This window comes from Sphaeramia orbicularis, chromosome 4 (genome assembly GCF_902148855.1).
Source record: "Sphaeramia orbicularis chromosome 4, fSphaOr1.1, whole genome shotgun sequence".
Lineage (NCBI taxonomy): Eukaryota > Metazoa > Chordata > Actinopteri > Kurtiformes > Apogonidae > Sphaeramia > Sphaeramia orbicularis.
In genome coordinates, this window is record NC_043960.1 from 44,703,841 (window position 1) to 44,729,407 (window position 25,567).

The 25,567-nt window shown below is 38.3% G+C and overlaps 1 protein-coding gene across 1 annotated transcript in view; it reads left to right on the forward strand.

Annotated features, from left to right (window-relative positions):
* Window positions 1-23,347, forward strand: part of atf6 (activating transcription factor 6) — a 43,657-nt gene extending 20,310 nt beyond the window's left edge. Inside the window, exons 8-16 of the mRNA XM_030132830.1 lie at window positions 358-543; window positions 674-765; window positions 1,784-1,933; window positions 3,438-3,533; window positions 3,626-3,728; window positions 4,493-4,563; window positions 6,406-6,517; window positions 13,625-13,709; window positions 22,718-23,347. Of these exons, the coding sequence (XP_029988690.1) occupies window positions 358-543; window positions 674-765; window positions 1,784-1,933; window positions 3,438-3,533; window positions 3,626-3,728; window positions 4,493-4,563; window positions 6,406-6,517; window positions 13,625-13,709; window positions 22,718-22,914 (1,092 nt within the window). The 3' untranslated portion in view covers window positions 22,915-23,347. The remainder of the gene's footprint in view (window positions 1-357; window positions 544-673; window positions 766-1,783; window positions 1,934-3,437; window positions 3,534-3,625; window positions 3,729-4,492; window positions 4,564-6,405; window positions 6,518-13,624; window positions 13,710-22,717) is intronic.
* Window positions 23,348-25,567: the final 2,220 nt, after the last annotated feature.

The window sequence follows — 25,567 nt, forward strand, 5'->3', positions numbered from 1 at the left end:
TCCTTATCGAAGACTGGTTTACTGTACCATGTTGTTTTTCATGCCTGTTGAAGTATTTCTTCCTCTTAAACACCTGTTTTGGTGCTTCACTGACAGCTGATTAATCATATGAATGAAAAGCTATTTTCAAGTTAAATACCTTCGAGACCATAGATAAACATGATGTCATGCTAATGAGAGGAACGTATGATCTTCAGGCCAACAGGTGGCTCATTCAGGAATTTCATTACATTTTCACAATAATTGCCCCACTTTTCCTCAACCATCTTGTTTGGATAGGTGCTAAGTGGATGCATAGATATGATTAATAACCTTATGTCAAATGTATTTGTTTTTGTCTCGCTTTTTCCACCTCAGTCAAAGTTGTCCCAGAGGCAGCAGCGAATGATAAAGAACCGCGAGTCAGCATCCCTGTCACGGAAGAAGAAGAAAGAGTATCTGCTCTCGCTTGAGGCGCGGCTGAAGATGGCGTTGACTGAGAATGAGGCGCTCAAGAATGAGAATGGCAACCTGAAGAGGCAGCTGGAGGGTCTGCTGAGTCAAGTGAGAGATGACCTCCAACAAAGAATAAACCACACACATGTTCAACTGAAAATACTGAGTCGTATCTATGATTTGCATTTCGTGGTAAAATCTAATGAATGTTTTGTTGTTGTTTTTTTTTTTTTTTCAGAATACAGTCCTAAAGGCAACGGCCCCCAAGAGGAGAGCTGTGTGTCTCATGGTGGTCTTGGTGTTCCTCATGCTGAATGTTGGACCCCTGAGGTAAGTCACATTACCCTGAACAAGTGTCTGTGGATTGCTCTATTCCTCTGTCAATTGAGTTAAAACAAAGGAGCAGCAGCACTGCCAGATAATGTATTTGAAGGCACATGAATATAACTTAGAACTGCAAAATATCATTGATGCATGAGAATTCAATTACTGGAGGAAAACAAATGGCAAGCTCCATGACTCACTGTGGGAATCACGCTGCTCGGGTAAGTCAGATGAAAAAGAATTATTGAAAACACTGCACAACGTTTCCCATTAAAGCATCATGTTCTTATTTTTTTCCCCCAAAACTTTCAATTGTGACAAACTTGGGAAGTATTTGATACAACTAAACTAGAGAAAAAGAGCTGATTTAACCCAGTGAATGGAAGGATTGTGTAATTCCGCAACACCAACCTCGCAGTTCTCCTCAAAATCAATGTTTCTCTTTTCTCATGTTGTAAAAATGTTTGCTTTCTTCTGGGAGTTGCTTTCTCCGCAAAGATACAAGCATTTCTAGGACTTGTTGGCTTTGATAACCTGCGACTGCTCAGTGCTGGGAATGTGCTCTTTCACTTGATTTGTTATCCGGAGCTTAAACATGAATACGTTTCTAGGGATGTGTGAATGAGTTTGCTTTTGTGACTTGAGTGGCGTTCACAGTAGTTAAGGGCTTGTGTGTGTCTGTACCTGTGCTCACATCTGTGTGTTTTGTGTTCGGGCTCTCCTTTGGAATGTAAAATATGCCTGCTTTTGAGGTCAGATCCCTTTGAAATGAAAATGCCACCCAGTGCATTAATACCGTTGAAAGAGGCTGTGTGTATTTTTGCTTGTGTGTGTGCCTCAGTGTGCTGTTGAGTTATGCAGCCTAGATCAGAGTTCAGATTCTGCTTGTGGCTAAAAAACGAAAAAGCCCTCCTGTGCACAGGATGTGAGCTGCATGGAATTCAGCAGTCATTTCAGTCCAGTCCAGATCTTCTCTATCCAACCTGTCTCTTTTGCTCACCTCACCCGTCTTCTGTCTCTACAGTGTCTTCCAGGGTGGCCCGGGCTCCAAGCTTGAGGTGGTTTCCACACAGCACAGCGGCAGACACCTGTTGGGTGTCTCCCTAGAGACTGAAACTGAAGGTTTCAGGGGCACAGAGTCTCTCGGCAGTGGCCCCACTGAGACAGCAGACAGGTAATCAGTCCAACTCCCCCAACACCTTTCACAACATTGCATGTACCCACCATGTAAGCAGCAGATCAGGATGCACCTGTGCTTGGGCTGGTACAGCTCTTTACAGTATGTGTAAACATGTGCTCCATACGGACGTCTCCCTTTCAGAGGCCTCCAGGCCCCTGGCTAGTTGGCCAGCAGTTGTGCCTTGAGTAACAAGGCGGGAAATTGGGGTCAGGCCTTGTTTGACATCTAGCTTTTACATCGCTAGTAACAGTTTATTTTTCTAAAGGGTTATATGTTTAACTTACTATTTTTAAATATAGCAGAGGTCACATCTGTAAATTGCCCAAATAACATTCTTGTTTGGTACATTACCTGCGCCCCAATGGAAATGATGTTTTGCAAGGTGGTCAGCACGTCTCCATGGCATCGCCTGCCTGTGTTGTGTCAGATCTATGCGTAGGGTGCGTCGCATGTTAATGCAAACCATTCATCTCAGGTTTCCCGGCAGCATTTAAGCAGTGCAGACAGGAAGGAACACATTAGCCTTTACAAAAGGGGTGCCAGCCCCAAATGCAGCACAGAGGAGGATGTCGGGGGAGAAATGCAACATAATATCGGGGTCCCCCCTGAAAAGGAAGGTGTGTGTGGTGGAAGGTTAATATGGCCCCTCAGTTAGACTTATGATCAGGCCTCTCTGGTTTGACATGTTGTCTCGCAGAACCATTTCCAGAGCATTAGAGACTGGAACGTGAGGCGTAGTCAGTGTGTTGTCTCAGATCAGGGAGCCCCAGGGGAGGGATTACGTCAGGTGGCAGACGTTTTGGTAACAACCCGCCCGAGGTGGGCACGAACTGCGGATAGCCAACATCAGCACCTCATGCAAAATAATCATTGAGTCTCAGAGAGGTATAACTGTGTTATTTAAGTCACTGTATCATCTGAGGAGGGAAGTCAAGTCATGCAATGCAGCGTGGCTGTAATCCATAATGCATGTCAGCTCTCTTTCTGGTAACAACACAGACTTTCGGGCTGGTGTTTTCATCTCTTCGTCTCCCAAATTAGACTTGATGTAACCTACTGGGTGGTGTGCAGTGTTCCCTGCAGTATGTTTATGATAATTATGTGCAGGATTAATGGCAGCAGGAGGACTGTGCCCCTTTCCCTCCAGTCAACATTTTCATTCATATGAGTGACTGAAGCTCTGCTGTTTTACACATGTCAAATATCAATAAAACTCAATAGTGATCAATAAATTTTAACATGTTACGTGTCTACATTGAAGCTATGCTCATTTATTCTTCAAAACAATTTGGCTTCTTGGCTTTGAGTGTTTTAAACCTGCAGAGGGCAAAGCGCCACTTTGGCTGCTTTTAACATTCAAAGCATTTTTTCAGCGTGTGGAAGATATTTTTATCAGATTTTTCTTTTTTTAGATCTAATATACATTTTAGAGCAAGAGCCAGGGTAAGTGTTTTTTGTTGTGTAACATCCTCTGTCTTTTTTTTCTTCTGTGTTGTAGCTCTGAGGACAAAGCCTTGATGGTGGTGAAGGATCATGTCATTCTTAGACCACCTCCCCCCTGCCAGCCTCCTGTTAACAGGACCAAGTGCATTGAGTGAGTTGGCTTATTGACTGTGTTTTCTCCCTCTCAAATTCAATCTAAAATGTGAAAAAACAGTCTTAATAAGTGCCAACGTTGATTGGCAGGTTGGCCCATGCGTTGAGGGGTTGGGTCCACCGTCATGAAGTGCAGCAGACCAAATCCAGGCGCATGAGTAACAGCAATCACAAACCCACCAGGACCATTCTGGTAAGTCCCAGCAGTGTGTTTTGGAAAACTGTGAAAATACACTCAATATTCAGTCCTGGCAATAACGATGAAACTGTTTTCATTTGTATTGTAGGTCATTACACAAACCTGTCAGACATTCAGTGTTAAAAAAAATGGGCAAACCACAACCTCTCTTTCACCACTGTTTCACCTCTACTCACACCTTCCCCTTTTCTGCCTCTCGTTTCTCTTTATTGGGCTGAGTTTAATCCGGCAGCCCTGAGAAAGTAAACACTTGGAGGGGAGCTGTAGGATTAGTGCCCTCTGCTCTTTTTTTCCATCATTTTTTTCAGTCTGTCACTGTAAGTCCAGTCCACTATGGAGCTGTGTACTTGGCATATGCTCATTGCTCTTTTTACTACAAATAGAAATGTACATGTGTTTATTCTCTTCCTTTATTAGGCTTTTTTGTAGTCCACATACCCATTGCAGTATTTTATCATGAAGGATGAAATAACATCTTTTATCACATTTCTTTATAACAGGCTTTGACAGATTGTCATTTCCTCACACTGTGAACTGAAGAAATCAGTTTGTATCAAAAAATAACTAAATCATGAATGAATTATGTGGGGGAAAAAAACATTGGGATCTGATCAATTTTAATGTATTGAAGAAAAATCTGTATTTATCTGTTAACGCAGTGCTGCCAACACCTTATTGTACACTTCCTAACAACTCAGTTGGTTTGACTATAAATGGTGAAGAACAAATAATTTATCTATTTTTTTTATTCCCTACAGAAAACAACAAATATAGAGGCTGACAGTTCCCAGATTGTGACAGTCCATTACACAAAAACTACTGAGGAAAAGTAAGTAAAGGCATTTTATAATGTCACCGTCAGATTCACACGTGTAAACAGTTCCTTTTTTTTTTCTTCATAATATTTAAATATGAATTCATTTGTTGTTATATATGTAGAGATATAAAAAGAATTTAAAACAACTAGCCCTTTTGCCTTTTTAAAATCTCTGAAATCATAGTATTTTTCATTTTCAAGTCAAATTTTCCAAAGTTGAGTGTCATTATACATCAACAAAAACCTCTGCGGCTCATTCTGCAGTTTAGAACTTTTCTTATACTGAATGCATTATTAGCAACACCATCATTGGGCTACAACAGGTTAGCTAGTTAGATAGCTATCTAGTTATTTGTTAGAAAACCACAAATATACTTTTATAACACACTATTAAGTCAGTTACATATAACCTAAAACTTAACATTTATCTACATTTGCAGATTGTTGGCTATTTTCATTGTTAGCTAGCAGCTAGTATCTAACATTATCTTGTTAATTTGGGTGTGTCATTACACTAGAATCTCAGTTCGTTCACAGAATTATTACATAATACATATCCAGCAAAACCACAACTTTTTCAAACCCAATATCACAAAGGAACCTAATTTGTAATGTTTAGCATTATGTGCAAAAGGCTCTTCATTACACAGGTAGAAACCCACTGTGCATTTACAGACTTGTACTGACACTGGTTAGCTGTTACTTAACAAAACCTGTAGATAGTCATAAGAAAATACTGTAGCTGTTTGCTTTTCTCTGGGCTCCATTAAAATAAACCTAAACCTAAACTTTGTGCTGTAACCTACAGAGCTGTAGACTGTTTTTTCTGACAGATGTGTCTGATCTGTTTAAAGTGCAGATTATTGCAGTTATATGAGTGTATAGTTGTAACTCCATTACACAAAGCAGTTGTTGATATAACATAAGGGTTTGTTGTATTGTTCTGGAGCTATATTGGCCCAAAGGGGGCCTTTAAATAGAACTGGTATAGAGGTAACATTTCTTTGGATTTTTCCCCTTATGCCCTTTTATGACTTTTTATGAAGTGATTTATTTATGGCACAATCAATTTTAAAGCATGACCTGGTAATAAATAAGGACCTTTTTTCTGTTGGACTGCACCCTGTAGCTTAGATCAGACAGATGGAATCAATAGTTTTTTGGCCACCTACAATGTTTTCCCAGTTGCTAGTGTGGCTATAAAAACTCCAAATCTACAGGACAAAAGAAAAAATATCCATTTTCACCAGTTAACATTTGCAGGGCCGCAGGTTGGTCAAAATGAAAATGGAAAACACACAGACAATTCTGATATGAAGGACGACGTTTTGTAATCAGGTCCCACAGGGGGTGTTTGTTTGTCACAAAATTGTATTTTGGTTTTGTGTAGTTGGTGGCCTCCCCATTGTGTACATTTTGTTAAGAAACATTTCATGCTGACGTGGCCGCAGCAGCCGAGTCTTCCAAACCTTTGAGCCCCTATTGTGTCTGACAGCACTGAACTGTGACAGTGAGCTGGGAAACAACTGAGATACAACTTCAAGTCCATTTTCATCAAGTCTCTGATGAGTTTTATCATATTGTGATGACTTGATTATCTTATTTTGACACCAGGGTAAAGAAAGACTTTTTTTGGTATTGTATTATTATTATAATATTTTTTTTACTGTTATTCTTAAATTGGATTTTTCTGGTCTTTTTGTAAAAATTATTACATATATACATACATGTATGTACAGTCTAATCAAATTGTTGGAAATTCTCTGGAAAATGGGGTTTCATATTAATTTTAGTTTAATTTTTAAGTGAACTGGTTCCAAATATCTTTTCATTTTTTTTCTTGCCTTCCAACAGGAATCCAGGCAGTGAGCTGCAGGTGTACTACGCACCTCCTCATACCTCCAGTGACTTTTTTGATGAGATCCATCGTCGTGGAGACACTTTCTACGTGGTGTCTTTCCGTAGGGTAAGGATCACCCTTTCTGGTGTTTGACACTGATTTTCACAACAAAGACTGCTCACTGCTCATATACACATTCTGACAGGGTGCCGACAAAAATAAAATAAAACTAGAACAAATTTCAATGGAAGTTTTACAGCTCAGCATTGATCATATTTCATTTATGTCTGTGATCCCCTTTTCCAAATTGCCCATTAAGTATGAATTACTGAAAAAGTAACTTCTGATTCATAAATGATGTGTAATAGTCTGTTTCACAGCAGGGAAGTTTGATTAAAATGGAAAATGGAAGGGTGGGGGCAGGGACAATAAGCACACGCCTAAGGGTGTAGCCCCCGACTTTCCAGTGCAGTTTTCTTGGCCCATTTGGAATCATCAAGACCATGTTTAAAAATCTGAGCATGACCATATGTCATAGTTAATCTTCTTGAGCTTTATTCTTTTAGCATTGGACTTCTGGAGACACTGAGCCTGTTTTTAATTTGCCTTCTTGATAGAATTCATCCTGGACATCAGTTTTTTTTAGTGGTTGTTCTTTGGGACTGTTTCTTTTAGGTCTGAACTTTCTTTCCAAAAAAATATTGGTAAAGCCCCACTTTCCATCGTCTCATCTGCTGAGGGAAGGGCTATGATCTCTAGAGCTCTACACATTGCGGTATGTGTTAGAAAAACCAACTAACTAAATAACTAAATCACCTAAGAAATAGTCCGAAAAACTCAACGCTACTGTCGCTGTCCTCTGACACGATAATGTGTTCCTTCAGAAAAAATGGACTAAGTTGGTGCGTATTTCGTATCGCCCTTAGCACTTCTACATACTCTTGGTGGTGTTAAGCTCTTAAATCCTCAGGATTACTCAGCGGGGCGGGAGTTTGTGATGCATGTGGTCAAAGAGCAAGACCCTTCGTCACCAAGCAAGTGACAAAAGACCGCCTCACAGTTGGCATGGTGACAACAGGGACAATAGTAACGATGGTGTATGGGAGATTAAGGCCTGCACAGGTCAGCTGGCTGTCCTTCAGATTTGTGTGTGTGCAGAATAGCATTGAGGGTCTATCAGTGGTTCCAAAGTGAAAGAATTTTGACTTTAAAACACTACTGAGGTTTTATTGCTGTTAACATAGAAGAAATAGCAAAATTTGGAAAATGAATGAATTTGAGGAAAATCATTTCCGTTTTGGAAAAATCATGGAATAATTTTGTCTGCAATGAAATTTACTGAACAGGCAAGAACACAGGGGATATTATTAAATTCCATTAGATTTCTGAAGTGTTTATTTGGGTGTTGGGTTGAATTTTACTCTTGTCAGTAGGTGAGTTTTGGTATAATTTTAGATAATCTGTTTTACCATTTTAGAAAATACTGCATTCAAATAGTGTCCAGGGCAGAGGCGATTTCTCAAAGACTGCAAGGGAAGCTCGGCTTCCCCTAAAATTACGAAAATTAAATGGTTAAATATGTACAGTTGTGTTGACATTTCATTGACTACAAACGTGTTAGAACACGTTCATCTCACTCAACATCACTTCTCATACATTCCTGTTGCACTGTTTTCTCATACGATCTATGGTCAGTGCATTTGCCCGTAAACGCTCGGCATCCATGCACTTCAATGGGACTTCATGGAACAGTTTTTTTCATTGCCTCAAAACTGGATGGTAATTGGATAAATGCCACGATGTTGTCCCGCCCCCGGACGCTCAGTGTCTCTGGGGGTGAATGGAGCTGTGGGTGGACCTCGGCTGGGCTGGACGCTGGGCTTCCACATGCTGATTGGAGGATCAGTCGAAAGGCTGAATCCCATTTGATTGACAGCTATCTTGAGATCTACTCCTTCACTTGACAGAGTTCAGTTTAATACCGTCACGCATTCTGCTTGTGAAATCAAGAGAGAAACCACTACGAAATTACTTGTTCATTTCTTGCACTGTAAATAAAACACACTCATTGTACTTCCTTGTTTCAATTTAACATAATTTCAACCTTTTCTTGTTTACTGGGTACGATAAGGTCACTGACCATTTTCTTAAAAAGGAACGGAGGGCCGAATTTATGTTTAAATAACTCGACTTTTTTAAAAATTTTGATGTAAGCCAGCAATTAGCTTCCCCTCTCTGAAAGATGAGCAGCCACCACTGGTCCAGAGCCTTTCTTTTTTTCTTAGCTACAGGAGGTACCATTCCATTATTTGAAAGAGTTTTGTATAAGACTCAGACCTTTATGCTATATTTCTCTGTTTAATAAGTAAACACTATCTTATTTGCGATGAAACCTTGTTTTGAATTGTGCTTTTCTAAAAATGCAACAATTCCTTAACCATTGTAAAATAAAAGCCCTCTGGTGTTGCAGTGAATAGAAACCATTCATTGCTTCACAGCTTTTTTGTAAACATCGTCTTCCTATTGCATTTGTAAGTTTCTACAAATGACAGGCCAAATGAAAAAGGAAGACACACACCTGCAGTGGCTGAAACTCAGATGGGTAAACCATAAAGTGTTGAGAATTACCCCATTGAATTTATGAAACGAACCTTGTAGAAGTAGACAGCCACTAAACGTTTATCCATGTTATTTTTTTTACCTGTCTGTAAATGTCTACCTCAACCCTGGCTATTATCAGACACTGGCATTTAATTGACTCCTGGTTTTTATTACAAGAAATATGGTAGCTGTACTTTAGTTAGTCCACATAGCGTATTTTTTCTCCAGAGTTGGAGATAAATCTTTTTCTGTTTTCGGGTGAGGTGCTGCACCTCAGTCTTATAAAAATGGAAAACCCTGGACCTGGTGTGTAAACAATGACAGTGGAATGTTAGCATCACACTATGCATTCTGTCTGTTTCATGTTTGAACTGTTATACCACATCCTGTGGAGCAAGGATTTTTCTTAAAAGCCCTGTTTAATTTATAATGGATGTTAATCTGTCTATTAACTCTGACCTTAGTTTTTATTCTTTATTATTCTACCTGTAAAGATATGTCTGTAATTGAAGTCAAAATTAAAATAACCAACAATTAGAGAATGAAAAAGGTTTCTTCATTCACTAAAGGGTTGTGAATGGCCACTGGAATTCTATTAGTCCTTGAAAAGATGTGGAAAAGCTTTGCAATTTTGTATGTAAAAAATCTCAGAAACACTGAAATTATCTTCCAGGGTAATTCTTTAAAAAAAACATACTGAGTAGTGTTTAAGTGTATTACAATGGACTCTTCCTGAGTTAAAGATTAGTGTAATTAAAGGTGCATTATTGATAGGTAAAGACAGCCAACACTGTAAGATGTGAGCCCACTCTAGGACGTTGGCAGATGCATTTGTTATTCAGTGTGGCCTCTTTAATTCTTATAGACCTTTATTAGTGTTTCCTCTGTCAGTTTATTTGCCTGTATTTTGTTTCCTGGGTTTCAGGGTGTTAACAAAAGTGGTCATGTGTATTTTTTTTTTATTCCAGTCAGTATGATGTTATTACAAGACATCTAAAGCTCTGGATTAAATTTGGAATTTGTTTGGATTCTAAAGCCAACCACTACCAAAGCTGAGTTTTGTCCCTCTAGGCTGAATACTTTTTAGTGTTCATCATGGCCTGTTTTTGCCCTGTCCAACTGTTGAGGTCACTCTGTTACACGCTCTGAGATGGTCACGCTTAGGTCAAGGTTTAAGGCCTTGACGGATACATCACCGCCCAAGGTTTTGTTAAAGTGTGAAATGTGGTGAGGCGATGGAAAACATAAATCTCAACACGACCAAATTCTGCCCTGTTCTTACTCTACTGTCACATAGGGGTCTCGCTTCACTTCTTGTTGTTTTTTTACCACCTGTGGCTTTCTGTGAGTGCATTAAGGAGAGGTGGTGGAAACACTGGCTGCTTTCAGTCCCTACCATATCCAGTAATGTTCAAGGAAATTTCACCTGTTGTCATGGCAGCTGCAGATGTTATGTCAGCGTCACAGGATCACCAGTCCCCTGATGATAAGCAGTAATGGGATTGGTGTTTTCTTTGCCACTCTCCAAACACAGTCAAGACCAGGCATCACTTTTTTAGCATTTAATACTCCCTCAGGTGGCTCACAGTTTACCCATAATGCCCTACAATGCCTGTAATCATATATCACAGAAACCACTTTATGTCATTTAGGAGTAATATTGTCAAGCAGCATTATTGATGAAGACAGGCAAGCTATGACATTTTTTTTCTATTACTCTGCTCTGTTCATTACTTCTTTGTAACTTCAGTTAGCCAGTAATGCAAGAAGTTCGAATCTCCAGCGAAAAGAAATTATAGATATTGTGTTAAACTAAGTAAATTGTGCCACTAGTGTGTAATCTATTAGCATGGTAGATAAATTGGCATTTTGAAACCACGTGTAAGCTGTTAACCCTTTAAACCCTAAGCCTAAAATGGTCCGCCTGGGCTTCTTTTCTTATTTTGACTAACTAAAAGGTTAGAAAATGTGCTGTGAGTCCTTTTGCCCATTTTTCCAGAGCACTTTTTTTTTTCCAGATCTTTCAAAATCTAGCAAACACTTAAAATTTACTGCATGTTATAATACTACTGAAACAGATTTTTCTCCATCTTCTAGTACAGGCACGAGTGACATTACCGTAATGACCCAATAAAACCTATGAAGGGTAATGTCTCAAGTTTCAGAAACCGTTGGAATTTTCCAATTGCACAAACAGTGAGTTACAGCCATCCAAACTGCATATGCTCAGGGTGTGTCAGCAATGACACGTCAGGTTTTAAAGAGTTAAATTGGTTTTATAATAATAATACTCAATTATATTTAGACCTATTTGAGTGTTTTATTTAAAATGGATGTAATTTTAGTGACATGATGAGTTTAGCAACAGTGTTGTATTTCCCTAACTTGCATTAGCAATGTTTTATATGTTAGATACAGTCTGTGGTCAATGCTAAACATGGGACTTTTACTCTTTATGAGGCATAAGCAGTGACTGTGAATACTGTAACAAGGCTCATGGTTATTTCTTACTACTGTACACTTACATACAAACTGGATCAGTAAAGAAAGCATAAAAGTTTAGTGTTTAAAAAGATGACTACCTGACAGGTGTGTTACCGACACCTGTTGAGCTTGATTGCATCTTAAATGGTAGCAGTAACACACTGATAAATTATGATGTATTTTACAATAAGGTTCCCATTGCAGGTTATAAAGAGTAGTAACTCATCAGTAAATGGCCTGACGTTCTGACTATATCAGTTGGAAATTGGAATTGGCCGATATTTGTTGATATCAGCCGATATCAGTGTATATATAAGATGTGTTTTCACTTATAGAAGTGGTAAATATTTATCTTTTATATTAAAGGGTTTCTAATAGGTGCATATGTTTGAATGTGTTCATTCAATAATTCATTAAAATAGTAACCATTTTTATGTTTATAATGAAGATTCTAGTTTAACCCAGAAAGACCCAAGTATCCACCAGTGCCCAAAACCATCTACTGATCTAAACTGTTTAATACCTGTTGATCTATTAATCTAATTAATACATGTCAATAATTGTTGTAAAATACAGTTTGTCATCTTTTCATGGTCATCAGATATGACCCATTTGGATGTTCAGAGGCTCCGTAATGAACACGGAAACACCTTCATTTTCTACAACATTGATTCACCAGTAAAACTCATGGAGGTTGATCAATGACGGTAGATGGAGACACTTTTTTTTTCTCCAGTCAAGGATAGATTTTACTAGAATCTTATTTTTTCTTCAGTTTTCTCTGTTTTTAATATAATAACCCTCAACTGTTATCTAAGTTATTATGAACATCTACATGATCAGTAATTTAAATATAGGAAAATACCTGATTTACACTGAAAAAATGCATAATACAGAGGATTATATTATAATAAATGGTGATAAATCACTTAGGAAAGGTTAAATAGCAAGAAAAAATAATTTGGAAACTGACACAAAAGTAGCAGTGGGTCTTTATGGGTTAAGGAGGGGATAAATAGCTACAAAAACATAGGTATCTGCATCAGCTATCAGCCAAAATGTAATGTAAAATATTGGTATCAGCCAAGGATTTTTCAGCCACTGCAGATTAAACAGCATTGACCTTACCAAACAATTAGCTGCGTCTATAATTGAAAATTCTAACTTCATTAGAGGTCACTTTTAATTTTCAACCTAATTGTAAACCATTTGTAAAACCTTATTTTGAAGCAAAATCCACTTTCATTTAAAGATGTGAGATTATTCAAAGCCTTGTGGTCTTTTTCGGACACCAGTTGGTTTATAGGTTTACTCATCACTACAAGATACAATGGTTCACATTTTGCATTTTGTGGTCTTTTTCTTTCTATACATCCCCTTTCCCTCATTTCTACAGGTCACGATGTCCTTATGTCCCATAAGGTTTCTGCTGTAGATTTGTCTTTCTTGTCTTTTTTTTTTCCTGTAGTCCCTCTTCTCAAACCTCCCACCTGTCATCACATTAACATTCCTCATTTTTCATTTTACCCCAGCTGTGTTGCAGCCCAAGTGTGAAAGAGCTAACCAGTTTTTATTCAGTCATTGGTAGTCAGTATGCCATAGTTGTTTGTTTTTCCTTTTTTTGTGGATTACCAGTTTTTAGATGCTTAATTCATGTTGAAATAAATAAATGTAGCTGTCAATAAATCATTTTAATGACCTTCATTATTATGTGCATGGGTCACATGTGTTTTTATACATTAGTATTCCTTGCCACTGCATCTTCGTTTTCAGAGAATGTTTCCAAATTAAAACCTTTCCGTTCATTTCTTACTGAGTTATTCAAGAACTGTTTTTAATTACTACACTAACAGATGTATTATGCTGGTGATTTTTGTCTGATGAATAGGCATAGCAGGGCGTAACAGCTGTAAAATTTGAAGGATTTTTTTCTTTCAAGAGAGACTTGCATTGAAATTATTGCCTTGTGCGAGGATGTTTTAACCTCCCAAGATGACTCCTGCATCACTGATAACCTTAACGGTGTCTGTGAGTGCATCTTGTGGTCAGTCATTTAACCTCTCATGCAAATCTTTGTAAACAGCAAGCAAAATTCTTCTTAATGAGTAATATTTTCCTCTTGGTGACCTTCTTCTCTTTTTTTCTCAGGACCATCTCCTGCTTCCTGCAACCAACCACAACAAAGGAAGTCGACCCAAGGTGTCTGTGCTGTTGCCAGCTATGAACATAAATGGTAAGAACTGAAGCACAGACAATATTTGGCAAGTTTTGGTCACTCAGCACCGTGAAGCAGATGAAGGGGGAGTTGGGAGCAGATTCAGAAACACGTGTCTCTACAAGAATGCATTACATGAGCTTTAAGAGACTTCCACAAAAATTAGAGCATGTTTACTTCTCACTGAGGTAACTTTTCTTCAAGTTTGTTTGTAATTAGATTTTAAAAAATACAACTTGTTGGAGCTGAAGTTGGTGCTGCTGGCTTAAAGCTCATCTTTACCAAATAGTTTCCCTGCTGTTTCATTAGTAGACAATGCTTGTGCTGTTTCTTTAGATCCTTGAGTTAAACTACAGATTGAATCACACACATATACAAGTCTAAAATAAATAGCTTAGATTGGTAACTAACAGCTACATGGCATATTTTTACTGGTGAAAGAAGTGTTTGGAATTTTTAGGCAAGTAAAAGAACTGCAAAAATACTTCACTACAAGTAAAAGATGTCCATTTAAATCTTTATCCACGCAGAAGTATGTAAGTAATATCAGCAAAAGGTACTTAAAGTATGAAAGTTAAAATCCCTTCTTAACTGCAGTGAAATGTTCACTCTAGTGTCGTACCATTATATATGGTGTTCTTCTTTAATCTGTACGTTGTATGTTATTGCCATAGTTATTTAAGGTTGACCTCATTTGAACTACTTCTATGCTGTAGTTTAATCCACAGCAATGCATCATTCTGGAAGATCATCGTACGCTGTTAGCATAATCGCTGGAAGAAAATACCATTGAAAAGTCTATGTTTCAGATAAATTTATAGTTACATGAAGGTGATGAAAAACTAGTCTGAAAAGTAATAAAAATTGTCAGACAAATGTAGTGCTGTAAAAAGTGCAGTATTTGCTCCTAAAATATTGTTGAGAAGTATAAAGTATAAAAGTACATGTGCCTTAAATTTGCACTTAAGTACAGTCTTTAAGTAAAAGTACTTAGTTACAGTCCATAACTGGTATGGTTTTGTTCTTATGTACTGCACTAAAACAACACTTTTGTATAAATGAAGTGAAATACAAGTGAAAGACTTTTGCGTTTGTACCATACCTTCAATAAAACTGATCTGACTAATACAATGAATCTTAGTTAGAAGAACAGGGTCTGGGCAGGGAGTGGGATATATTACATAATCTGATTCCTTTTGTTTATGTTTGTTGGCGGCCGCGGCCCCACAATGTGGGTGACCATCAGAGCGCACTTGGTTGTGAAGTGTTGTGGGGGGGTGGTTTTCATCAGCCCATTTGAGAAGCAATCACCCATTTATTTGACCAATTGGCCTTGAAAACAAAGCACTTCACCCCAGTTATACATGAAATAGATGTGAACGGCAAAAACCTTCCATCAGCGCACTTGTTGCCAAATTGTTTTCTCTGAATCATTGAAGTGTCCAGATGTTCCTGATTTCCATGAGCTCACTGAAACGTTTCTCCATAGTGATTAGATCTTAAGGATTATTGGTACAGTATTTCAGAGTCAGGTCATTGGAGGTTTTAGTGGAAATAGGTTTTTTATGGTCAAATACTGTAGCTAGTATCAGGTGGCTTCATTTTCACAACCCTTCGTAGTATGGTGTGAACAATTAGGAAGGCGGCCTGTTGTTGTTGGATGTTTAAGTGACATTTCGAGATGAAATCCTCCTCTCCCTTTATCTCCATGTTGTGGCAAAGAACCAGCTGCAAATTTGATTAGAGAGCTAAAACTGAGAGGAGTGAGTCAGAGGAATATGAGCCTCTTACTCAGCAGGGAAGACATGGCAATAGGGAAATAAAGTTTTTCTTTTTTCACATTTCTTTTCTTTCTTTTTCTTTCTTTTTTGGGAGGGGGTGATGAAGATTGATGAAGGTAAACATTGTTCTTGGTTGGTGTCACGGAGGAATTTTAAGGGCTGCGCTGGTCAGATGGCCCATTGAAATAGCAGTAAATAGTGAAATCCAAGACCTCCTTTCTGAGTCAATTGTTGAAATGGCCAAACAAAGGTGGTATTCAGGGAGAGATATCAGGTCTGGAAAGATTCTTGTTAGCTCAAGAAAGAGGACCTCATGTGTTTGATCTGTCATGGATGCCTGTAGTTGGTCACAAACTAAAACGTGGTGTTTTTCAGTAGTCATCCCCGAGGTCCTTCCTGGCTTGATTCAGATCCTGGTGTGATGTCTTTTCAAGAGAGAACTCACAGCAGTTTTGTGTTAGCACAGATGCATGAGATGTATGTACAGCAGCTTCAGATTCAGATGATACAACTGCTTCTCTGGGTATTTGTCTTTAACCTGTCAGCAAGAACCACAGTTAAAAACAAAGCCAACAGGGGCTGACAGAGAAAATGGGCTTCCCTTCCTAACAAGTGATGGTGCTGATTCTCTAGTAGCAAGACACCCACATGGCCCTCACTCCTTTATTTATTTATTTTTTCATTTAAAGCCCATGTGTCACACAGATGACAGTGTCCATGTTTAGATTTATGTTATCTTTGCTTGAAACTTTAAAGTGATTAAGTGCAAACGCTCACATTGATCTCAGCAGTAAAGCCGGAGCACTGTCCTCTTTCTGGAACATGATTGCTCCACAGCAGAGAATAATTTTTTCCAGCTCTCTGCTGGTCTGCTTGAGGAATGCCTTCCTTCTCCAGTCACTAAATGGTTTTCATCTGGAGGAGATGGATAGACTCTGCTAATCTGGAGTGATCACTCGGTCTGTCTTGGTCAATAACCGAATGTTGAGGATAGAGACTTTGATGTGAGCCGTCATCTGCTCCGTCTCGCTGCATGTCCACGGTTCAGGGGTTCTGTTGAAGCTAGTCGACCTTGACCCTATTCATTCTCCCCAAAAAACCTATCTGGCTGAGCAGTGTCTCCTTATAAGGGCTGAAGGGTGTGTTTATTTAATGATCCTCTGGGTTTGAAAGTAGCTCAATCAAGTGGAAGCGACATGTTTTGGAGGAGAGGAATGTTTTAGAAATTACATCACTTATAGGTGGAATATGTGTCGAGGACACACTGCAGTCTATTTTTACTTCATGCACGCTGCAGCTACAAGTAAGAGGCAGCTTTCACCAGGGGGTTCAAGGTAGAGCCTCACACCACTCAAGACATCAGGGGCCACATTTTCCTTCTTCTCTAAACTAAACAGAACATCTCGACCAGAGCACTCTGACCAACTCAGGAGATTAACCCTTTCCATCCCTGCAAAAACAATTCCCTATCACCCAAATTTTTACTGTTGCTTTGTGACTTTGGTCTTTAAATGGAACTTCTTAGCTACTGTGACATTATATAGTTATATCTAAATACAGTAAATACACTAATCAGCCACAACATTATGACCACTGACAGATGAAGTGGTAATAAAGTTGATTGTCTCATTATGATGGAACCTTTCAATGGGTGGGACATATTAGGCAGCAAGTGAACATGTAGTCACTGATGTTGATTTGTTGGAAGTAGTAAAATGTGCAATGTAATGATCTGAGTGATTTTGACAAGAGAGAAATTCTGACGATGACTGGGTCAGAGTATCTCCAAAACTTCAGGTCTTGTTGGGTACTTAAGTTTATTTGTATTTCCTGTGAAATAAGTCATTTCACAATGTCCCAGTCATTAGGAATAGAAAGGAAAAGTCCCATCTCTTCCAGTTGTGCCCCATTTGACCTTACTTAACAATAATAATAATAATAATAATAATAATAATAATAATAATAATAATAATAATAATGATAATAATAATTGTAATGCAGTCAATGATGAGAGAAACAAAAATAGAACTTTTTGATCCCCTTTGAATTATGCATCATTTACTTATATGATGTTAATGATAATAATTTTACACATCAAGAAAGTCATTGTTTGTGGCAGAACTGTTGAACTAGGCTGTAAAACTATGTAAATATAAAAACTACACACCTGGATGTCACAGAGGGGCTGTCCTTTCATGATCTGTACAGTCGCTGAAGATATCTCAGCAGCTTCAACATGACCAGATTTTCCCCTCTTTTAATATTTTTTTCATCTCGCTCTCAAAGATTGAGAAAAATTGCCAAGGTAACAGTCGATTTGCTGTTGGTGACGTGCATCGTGTGCGACGAGAGATGCAGTTCATTCAGCCGTTTAACATCAAACTGAATGTTTCTTTATTATCTTTGCCATAAATGGAGACTTTCTTGGCTTCTAAAAATACCTTTTAAATTTATCAGCATCATTGAAATAGTTGCACAGTTCAAACAGGATTAAAAAAAATGTATTTTCCCATTGACTGCTGTTCATAGTTTTTCTAAAGCTACATCCCATGGGGCACAGGGGAAGGGGCTTGACTTCAGCTCTCTATGCCCTAAAATTAACCTTTAAATAAAAATAGCTAGTTTCTTTTTTTTTAAATGAAGCAAACTTCCAGTGGAAAGTCAGTAGGTTATGAGGATGCTTGACTTCCCTAATTGAAATCCTATTGGTGCCTCATTTCATTTTATTGACCTCAAGTGTGCATCGCAATTTTCTGATTATACAGTAATTGCACATGAATTGCTTCCTTTCTGATGTCAAAAAAAGCCTCCCCCATGAACGTGTCCTCAGAGCTTGTGCCAGTCTGGCAGCCGGTGTCCTCTTGAGATGCACTCTCTGGTTTCCTCAAATGTGCTGTTGCCAGACGTTGGAGTGGGTGCGGGCGGGGGTTATCAGCACACACACTGACTCAGTGTGTCGCTGCAGCTTTCTGGAACATCTCCAGATGGCACCAGTAAAAGGGAGACCATGCAGAGTGGGACGACGGCTCTGGCAACATCTTCAAAGAGCGTCTGTTTCAAAACTGGAGCCGGTGTGTGTCCTGTTCTACTGTTCAGGCCAGTGGCTGTAAAGTCCAGTTTAGAGAATGGTAATAATGTGAGAGATGGATGTAAATAAAGCACAGAATCTAATGTGAGTTCTTGAATTATTGTTAATTAAAATTAGTGTGGCTAAAATGGTAGTCTCTTCATAGATAACAGGACAGTAAAGTCTCACAATAAAAAAAAAAATGAATATATATAGATGATTTATATGTTGCACATGGGGACACATATTGTATGCACATGCAAGAATGGTTTCCAGTTATTCCACTGATCAGCAGTTCAGGACAGAAACAGTGACAGAGAACAAAGAGAGGAAAGAAGCAGGCTGCCAGGAAGTAAACATAGATGTAAACACAGCAGGTTTTCTAATAATTAAAAATCAAGTATACGCTTTTTTTGTAGACTTATCGTTGGAAAATGTGTTGAATTTATGAAGGCTGTAAATATGTCTAGTGATATTTTCAACATGTGCGCTTATTATCTTGACTCTGTTACATGTGAAAGCTTATACTTACTGTTGCCTGATACACATTTTTCATTGAGATTCAGGTGTGATCTCTACAGGCTATGTGACAATGGACTAAAATGACTTTTTCCAGGCCAACTAGAGGCTGAAACCCAATATTAGTAAGACATAGCGTGACAAATGATACAAACTTGACCAAGGAGATGACTTCCAGAGATGTCTGCTGCTGAACCAAGGACATTATTTGAGAAGTCCCAGTTCAGCTGCAGGTGCAAAAGAGGAAGCAGCGCAATAGATGAAGTCATGCTCTGTATTACACCCATTAACCATCTAATGATATGAACATCCGTGGAATCTTCCGGCTGGAGAAGGAGATGTCGTACGGTCTCTGTAAAATCAGATACACTTAATTTGTGTTATTGTCCATGCGCGGAAATCCTGCACAGCAGCAGAGAGGCTGATGTGTTGCACAGGTGTCTGGAAAAATACTGCAGGTTTTAAACCACTTGCAGAACTCTAAGGTATTTTAAAGACGCCTACAGCTCCATTTCTTGGTCATATAAGAGTGCACTAAAACGGAGTGAGGTGTGTTTGACTTAAGCACTCCATATGGGGAATGTTACCATCCTGACTCTTTTCCCCACTATACAAAGAAAGCCTCAAGTTTGAATGTGTCTTTTAATGTAAATACACAAGAAACCCTTGTGTTTTTGAAAGCTTTTTCTAGCCGAGACTTTTACAAGCGTGTCCACTTTAAAGGATGTTCTCTCCCCCAGCTGAGTAAAGTTAGGCTGTGGGACACCACGAACCCTAAAACCACACTAGTTGTTCCAAGTCCACTATCTTTTTCCATGCTTGAATTTCCCAAGATAAAGCCTGAGTAATTACTTGTGTGTAAGTCAGACCTCAGGTTGACCTTTGTTTATCATTGTTCTGTACACAAACTATACTGCACTTCTCAGTTTATTCAAGCACAACGTTCTGTTTCAAGTTGATCCATTTTTATTTTTCAAGCTTGAGTTTCCTCTTTCTTTCTCAACAAGAAGCCTGCAGGATCCTGACTCATCACCAGCAATCGCTCTCTCTCCCACTCTCCTGCCAGAGTTTCTTCTTTTCTTCTCTCAAATTTGCATGTCCTGCTCTTGATTAGAGCTGTTTTGTTTATTTCTATGAAGGAAAACTCCAGTGTGTGACTCACCTCTGGACACCATCTGTAACCAAACCTCCGCCTTATTTGTACTTATTCAGCCCCCAGCTGCATAAAACAAACCTATGTTGCACTCCAAAATACTGTCTTATCACTTCTTCCCATAGGAAACATGACAACAAGCCTGCCAGAAAAATCATGATCAAAATGAAATAATCATTATCATTTGGCGAGCTCTGTGTTTAGAGTTGATCAAATCTGTTGTTATAATAACCCACTGGTGTGTGTGGAAATAAACAGTCTCAGATATACCTTGGATATATCTTTAAAAAAAAAAAAAAAAAGTTGTGTTCAACTAATTTGATCACAACTGTTTTTGAGAGTACATGTTGTACATTACCTTTAGGGTTTCTTGGATGTGCAGTACAAATTTCAACTAAAAAAATAAGCAACTGGTTAGACTTAGAATAACAAAAATTTAATAAACATTTATTTGTCCATTCATTCATTCATTCATTCATTTAAACCATCAAAAAACACATTGATGGAAACCCTCATTTTTAATGGTGCCAAGGTGCATGAAATAAAATGAAATAAAATTAAATTGCATCAAATGAGGTAAGTACAGAACATGAGGAGTAAAGGAGTACAAATATTATAGTTATCACAGTTGTACAGTTGTGCTAAAATAAGGGGGGAAAAGGTCAAGTTCTAACAGTAAACATTAAAAAATAAAAATCATTAAGAACAAGAGCTATTAAAATCAATAAAATTAAAATCAATAAAATTATCCATTAACTCTTGAAACTGTCCCAGTTGTATTAATGAGAATAGCTTAAAGGATTGTTGAAGGTGATTCCAAGTTTGTTGGGTAAAATAACTAAAAGCAGACTTCCCTAACTACATATCTTTGGCTTCTGTAAAGTAAGCCAGGACTGAGCGCCGTGTGATGGTTATAAATTTGTTTACCAGTATTCCAGGTCCGATAGTTACGGAGGGGGCTGGAGTAAAACTGCTTTATTATCTTAAAAAAAAAAAAAAAAAAAAAAAAGCATATCCTTAGAACCCAAACTAGTTTCGTGGTACAGCAGGTAATATGTGCTTTACCCTTCACCTGTATTGAATCCTAATGATATATTGTATCTAATGGTTTAAATGGTATCTGTAGTGAATTTTCATTGCTAGCTATTTCTAAAGATCATGTATAATACTTAATATCAGGTAACTTAAATCATAGCCCTTTGTCAAGTACGTGCGAGTCAGTCAGGCATGGTCAGCAATGGCTGTTCCAGCACCAGTAGTGACGCAGACTCATCGTCTAATCAGCAGACTCCAGTCTAAGATGACACATCATCAGCGCTGGGTCATGTCTCTAGGACAATGGCGGAGTGCAAAGCTTAAGGCCGCACAAACAACAAGCGCGAACTTGTGCTTTCCACTAAATCTCTCTCACTGACTGCTGCTTGTTTCCTTGCACTCTGTCACCCGGAAACAATGAGGGTACATCACCTTCAGCCGGCAACGGCTGCTCCCCATAGGTTCTGCCCCCGCCCGTAATTCAAGTAATAAAATGTCCATTGTGGTGCATTTATGTTTTTGTTTTTTTGTTGTCTACTGAATTTGCACCTCTCTTGCTTATAAGTAATGCACAAAGCACAATTAACGCTGTAAGCATGACCAGTACAGGTTCACTGTAAAGGGGGAGTGCGAGATGTTTTCCTGGAGCATTTTTTACTATATTGCTTAAAATCCCCATTCACACCCTGATTACAACCAATTAATTAAATGCTCTAACACAAAAAATTAAAAAAATGTAGTCACCTGTGGAACGGACAGGACTGAAAAAACACCATCCAATCATTTTGAGCGCCCAATCAAAATGATTTAACGGTGATATGTCTTTTAAACTCAACTGCCATTTGTCCCTCCCCCCTCTGCACGTACCCCTCTTTGTGCATGAATCGTGCGTTCTCAGAGGTTTGGAGCACTTGTACAGGAAATGGAGCCAGAGCTTGGCTATATTAGTTATATTAGGATGGAAAGTTCACCGGGGCCGCTGGAGTAGGGCGAATTGATGCTGTGCAGTGCTTGTGAACCCTCGAGAACAAGCATTGTGCGCGCCAGTACTCTGGAGGCGTGGCTTTGGGGGGATGTCTGAAGAAAGGGACTTGGACTTTTGAATTGAGTATTTTCAAAATGCAGCTTGTTCGAACCATTTTTCTAAGATCTCATACCCCACCTTTAAGGGTTGAATTAGCCACTTGACCATAAGTAACATCTCTGTACTCTAAAATAGACGAGAAAATCTCTCCAATAAACCTTTTTCTGGTGGATAATGGAAAACATGTTTTGTTTCTAATTATTACTTGAAGTGTTTTAGTGGAGCCGTAGGATTTTGGAAGGTCTTATGGATTCAATAGAAATTTTTACAATTTTTTTTTTTTGTTTCAACTGTTATGAGAATTTTGAGATTAAGCTGGCATGGAGTGACTTGTATTTGTGAATGCACTGTGAACTAAAAGATGTACCTCTCTGTTTTCTACCACAGAGAGCATCATCCGAGACAAAGAGTTTGAGGTGATGATGCAGATCGACTGTGAAGTAACCGACACCAGGATCCTCCACATCAGGTCTTCCACCATCCCGCCTTTGCTCCGGGTCAACCACACGGACACCTTTTATCAGCACTCGCCCACAGACAACCAGGCCACACCTCCCATCAGCGTGGTCATGGGCTCTGCTTAAGATCACCGTCAGCACCTGCATTTTATGTCCCACCTTGACAAAAGAAAACCTTTATGGAAACCAGAGAACACGCATCACTGAAAGCGTGGGTACACAACTTCACCTTCAGACAGTGTCGATGGAAATTCACTCATTTGTATAAAAGTCCAGATTATCAACCGTCATTAGGGTCCAAGCGTGTGATAGCTCCTTTTGCTCCAAATCCTCCTTCTGTCTGTATCTCCAGACATCTAATATAAGGCTAATTTAGCAGCAGGAGGCTGAGCGTTTACTCCTGAATCACCGGCCGTGACACAAACACTTTATTCCAAATCTAGTGTCTGAATTTAGGTTCTTACTTTCTAGACCAGGGGTGTCAGACTCATTGTAGTTCTGGGGCCACATACAGCCCAGTATGTTCTCAAGTGGACTGGACCAGTAAAATAACAACAGCGAAAAAATAAGTGCAATTTTAACAATATTCTGCCTCAGTTTATTATTTACACATGTGCATTACAACCTACAGATCACAGTGGATCTACAAATACACAAAACATTTAATAACAGTCAGAATGTTGTTAAAATTGCACTTTTTTCTCTCTTTTTTTGCTGTTGAGGTATTTCATGTTCATATTTGTTCAAGATATTTACATTTTTTCTAAAAGAATAGTTTGTAAATGTAAATATTTTCATGGAATTTCATGTTTTTACACTAAAAGTTGTCATTATTTACAGGTTATTATGATAGTATTTTACTGGTATGACCCACATGAGACTGAATTATTCTGTATGTGAAACCTGAACTAAAGTGATTTTAACATCCTTGACTGTTAATATCTTCAGTGTAATTTTTGTGCTTCACAAATTCATCCCACAGGCCAGATTGGACCCTTTGATGGGCCGATTTTGCCCCATGGGCAGTATGTTTGACACCCCTGTTCTAGACAAACTGCAAAGCCAGAACTTAAGAAACTGACAATGCACCCATGATTTATGTCAACTTAAGACCTTAATATAACTAGACTTGCAATATCAAAGTAAAACTAATTCTGTCAGCCAGTGTCTCTTCTACATTTGTAGTCTTTTGTCTCTGGTTTTTCGAGCCACAGATGGTGAACTGAATAGAGGTGTGCAGTAAACTCAGGATGTCAGATGTGTCAGCTGTCTAACCACTATGTTGTCGACTGGTTCCCAGTTGTGTAAATACACCAGGTGCTCCATATTATTGATTAAGAATTGCAGTTGTTGTTTTGGAATCTTTGCACTGTGCTTCACTATATTAATAAACAGACTGAAATACATATTTATTTCTATAATGGTGGGACAGTAATGTGGAGGCTACCGCTCTTCTCTGCTGTCTAAGGTTTCTTACGTCAGGATTTATTGGTTTTTATTTTCGCTGAGTGATTACAAGCTGTGGGAACTTTTTTATATTGTATCTAAAATAAGCTAATTCTGATTAGGACAAGGGGACACATGGTCAATTTTTTACTTTGGGATTTCTTTTCTGTTATTTTATTAGATTGGACATGAAGAGATTTTATATTCTAAAACATGACTTTCATTTCATTAGATTTATGTCAAATTTCTACTCTATCATTGTAGCTAAAGCAAGTACTAGTGACAAACACAACCCCTCCGTCCATTTCTCTTTACACCCCTTGTTTAATGAAGTTATTGAATAAATAAATAAATAAATAAATGGTCTCCGGAATTTGCACTTAACATACAGGGTGTGGGAAGTTCCTTGATTCTTTTGTCTGTAACCTCATTTTGACTATTTGTGATATCAGGTGAAAATGCGAAAATTGTACATAATAATTACACATTAAACAATATCTAAAGTAAACATTTGTTTTTGCATATGTTGTGGTGGTTTCACGTCTGTCTCTGAGCGTGAATCTCTTTTAGCTCTATGATTGTACAGATGGTTGTGTTTTAGCTCAACAGATGCCCATAAAATTCTGTTCTGAAAAAAACATGCCCATCACTTTTGCTTTTTTGGCGCCTCAGACCTTTTCTCTGTGTTCCTTTTTTTCCTCTTTTGGTTTAAAAAAAATATATCTGATTCACCGCAATGTTTTCTCTGCATCCCGACTGTACTTAGGGATAAAGCCTTGGTTTTTATATTCAGTTGTGTGCATAAACCAAAATAAACACTGGATTTTCTCTAACTATACCTGTGTGTGTTTTTATGCTTTGTGCTCAAATTCTATAATTGCTTCACTGACTTCATTATTTTCAGAAACAAGTACAATAGATTGACTGTTGCTTCATGTTTTCTTGAACTTCAGATGAGATTAGCCAAACAAAGAAGACACTGAGAGTTAGTATAACTGATGTTTATTGCAAATTGTCTCAAAACAGTCTGATATGGAGGGAGTTAAGCGCTTTCACAAAACAAAGTTCAACAGAAACATCTGTGATATGAACCACACAGGTTCTGTGGTATATGTTGCAAATAATATTAACATAACATAATGTAATTAGAATTTTGTCCACAAATGATTTCTTGGTAGAGTAAGGTTTTCTTGAGCTGGTACTTAAATGTGAGTTGTACCAGCTTTATACCCATTAACTTATTCCGACACCTTTCTGTATTCATTAATCTCATAGGGCTTTTGTACAGTTTTACAATATATACAGTACAACTTGACATGTTGACTGGGGAACC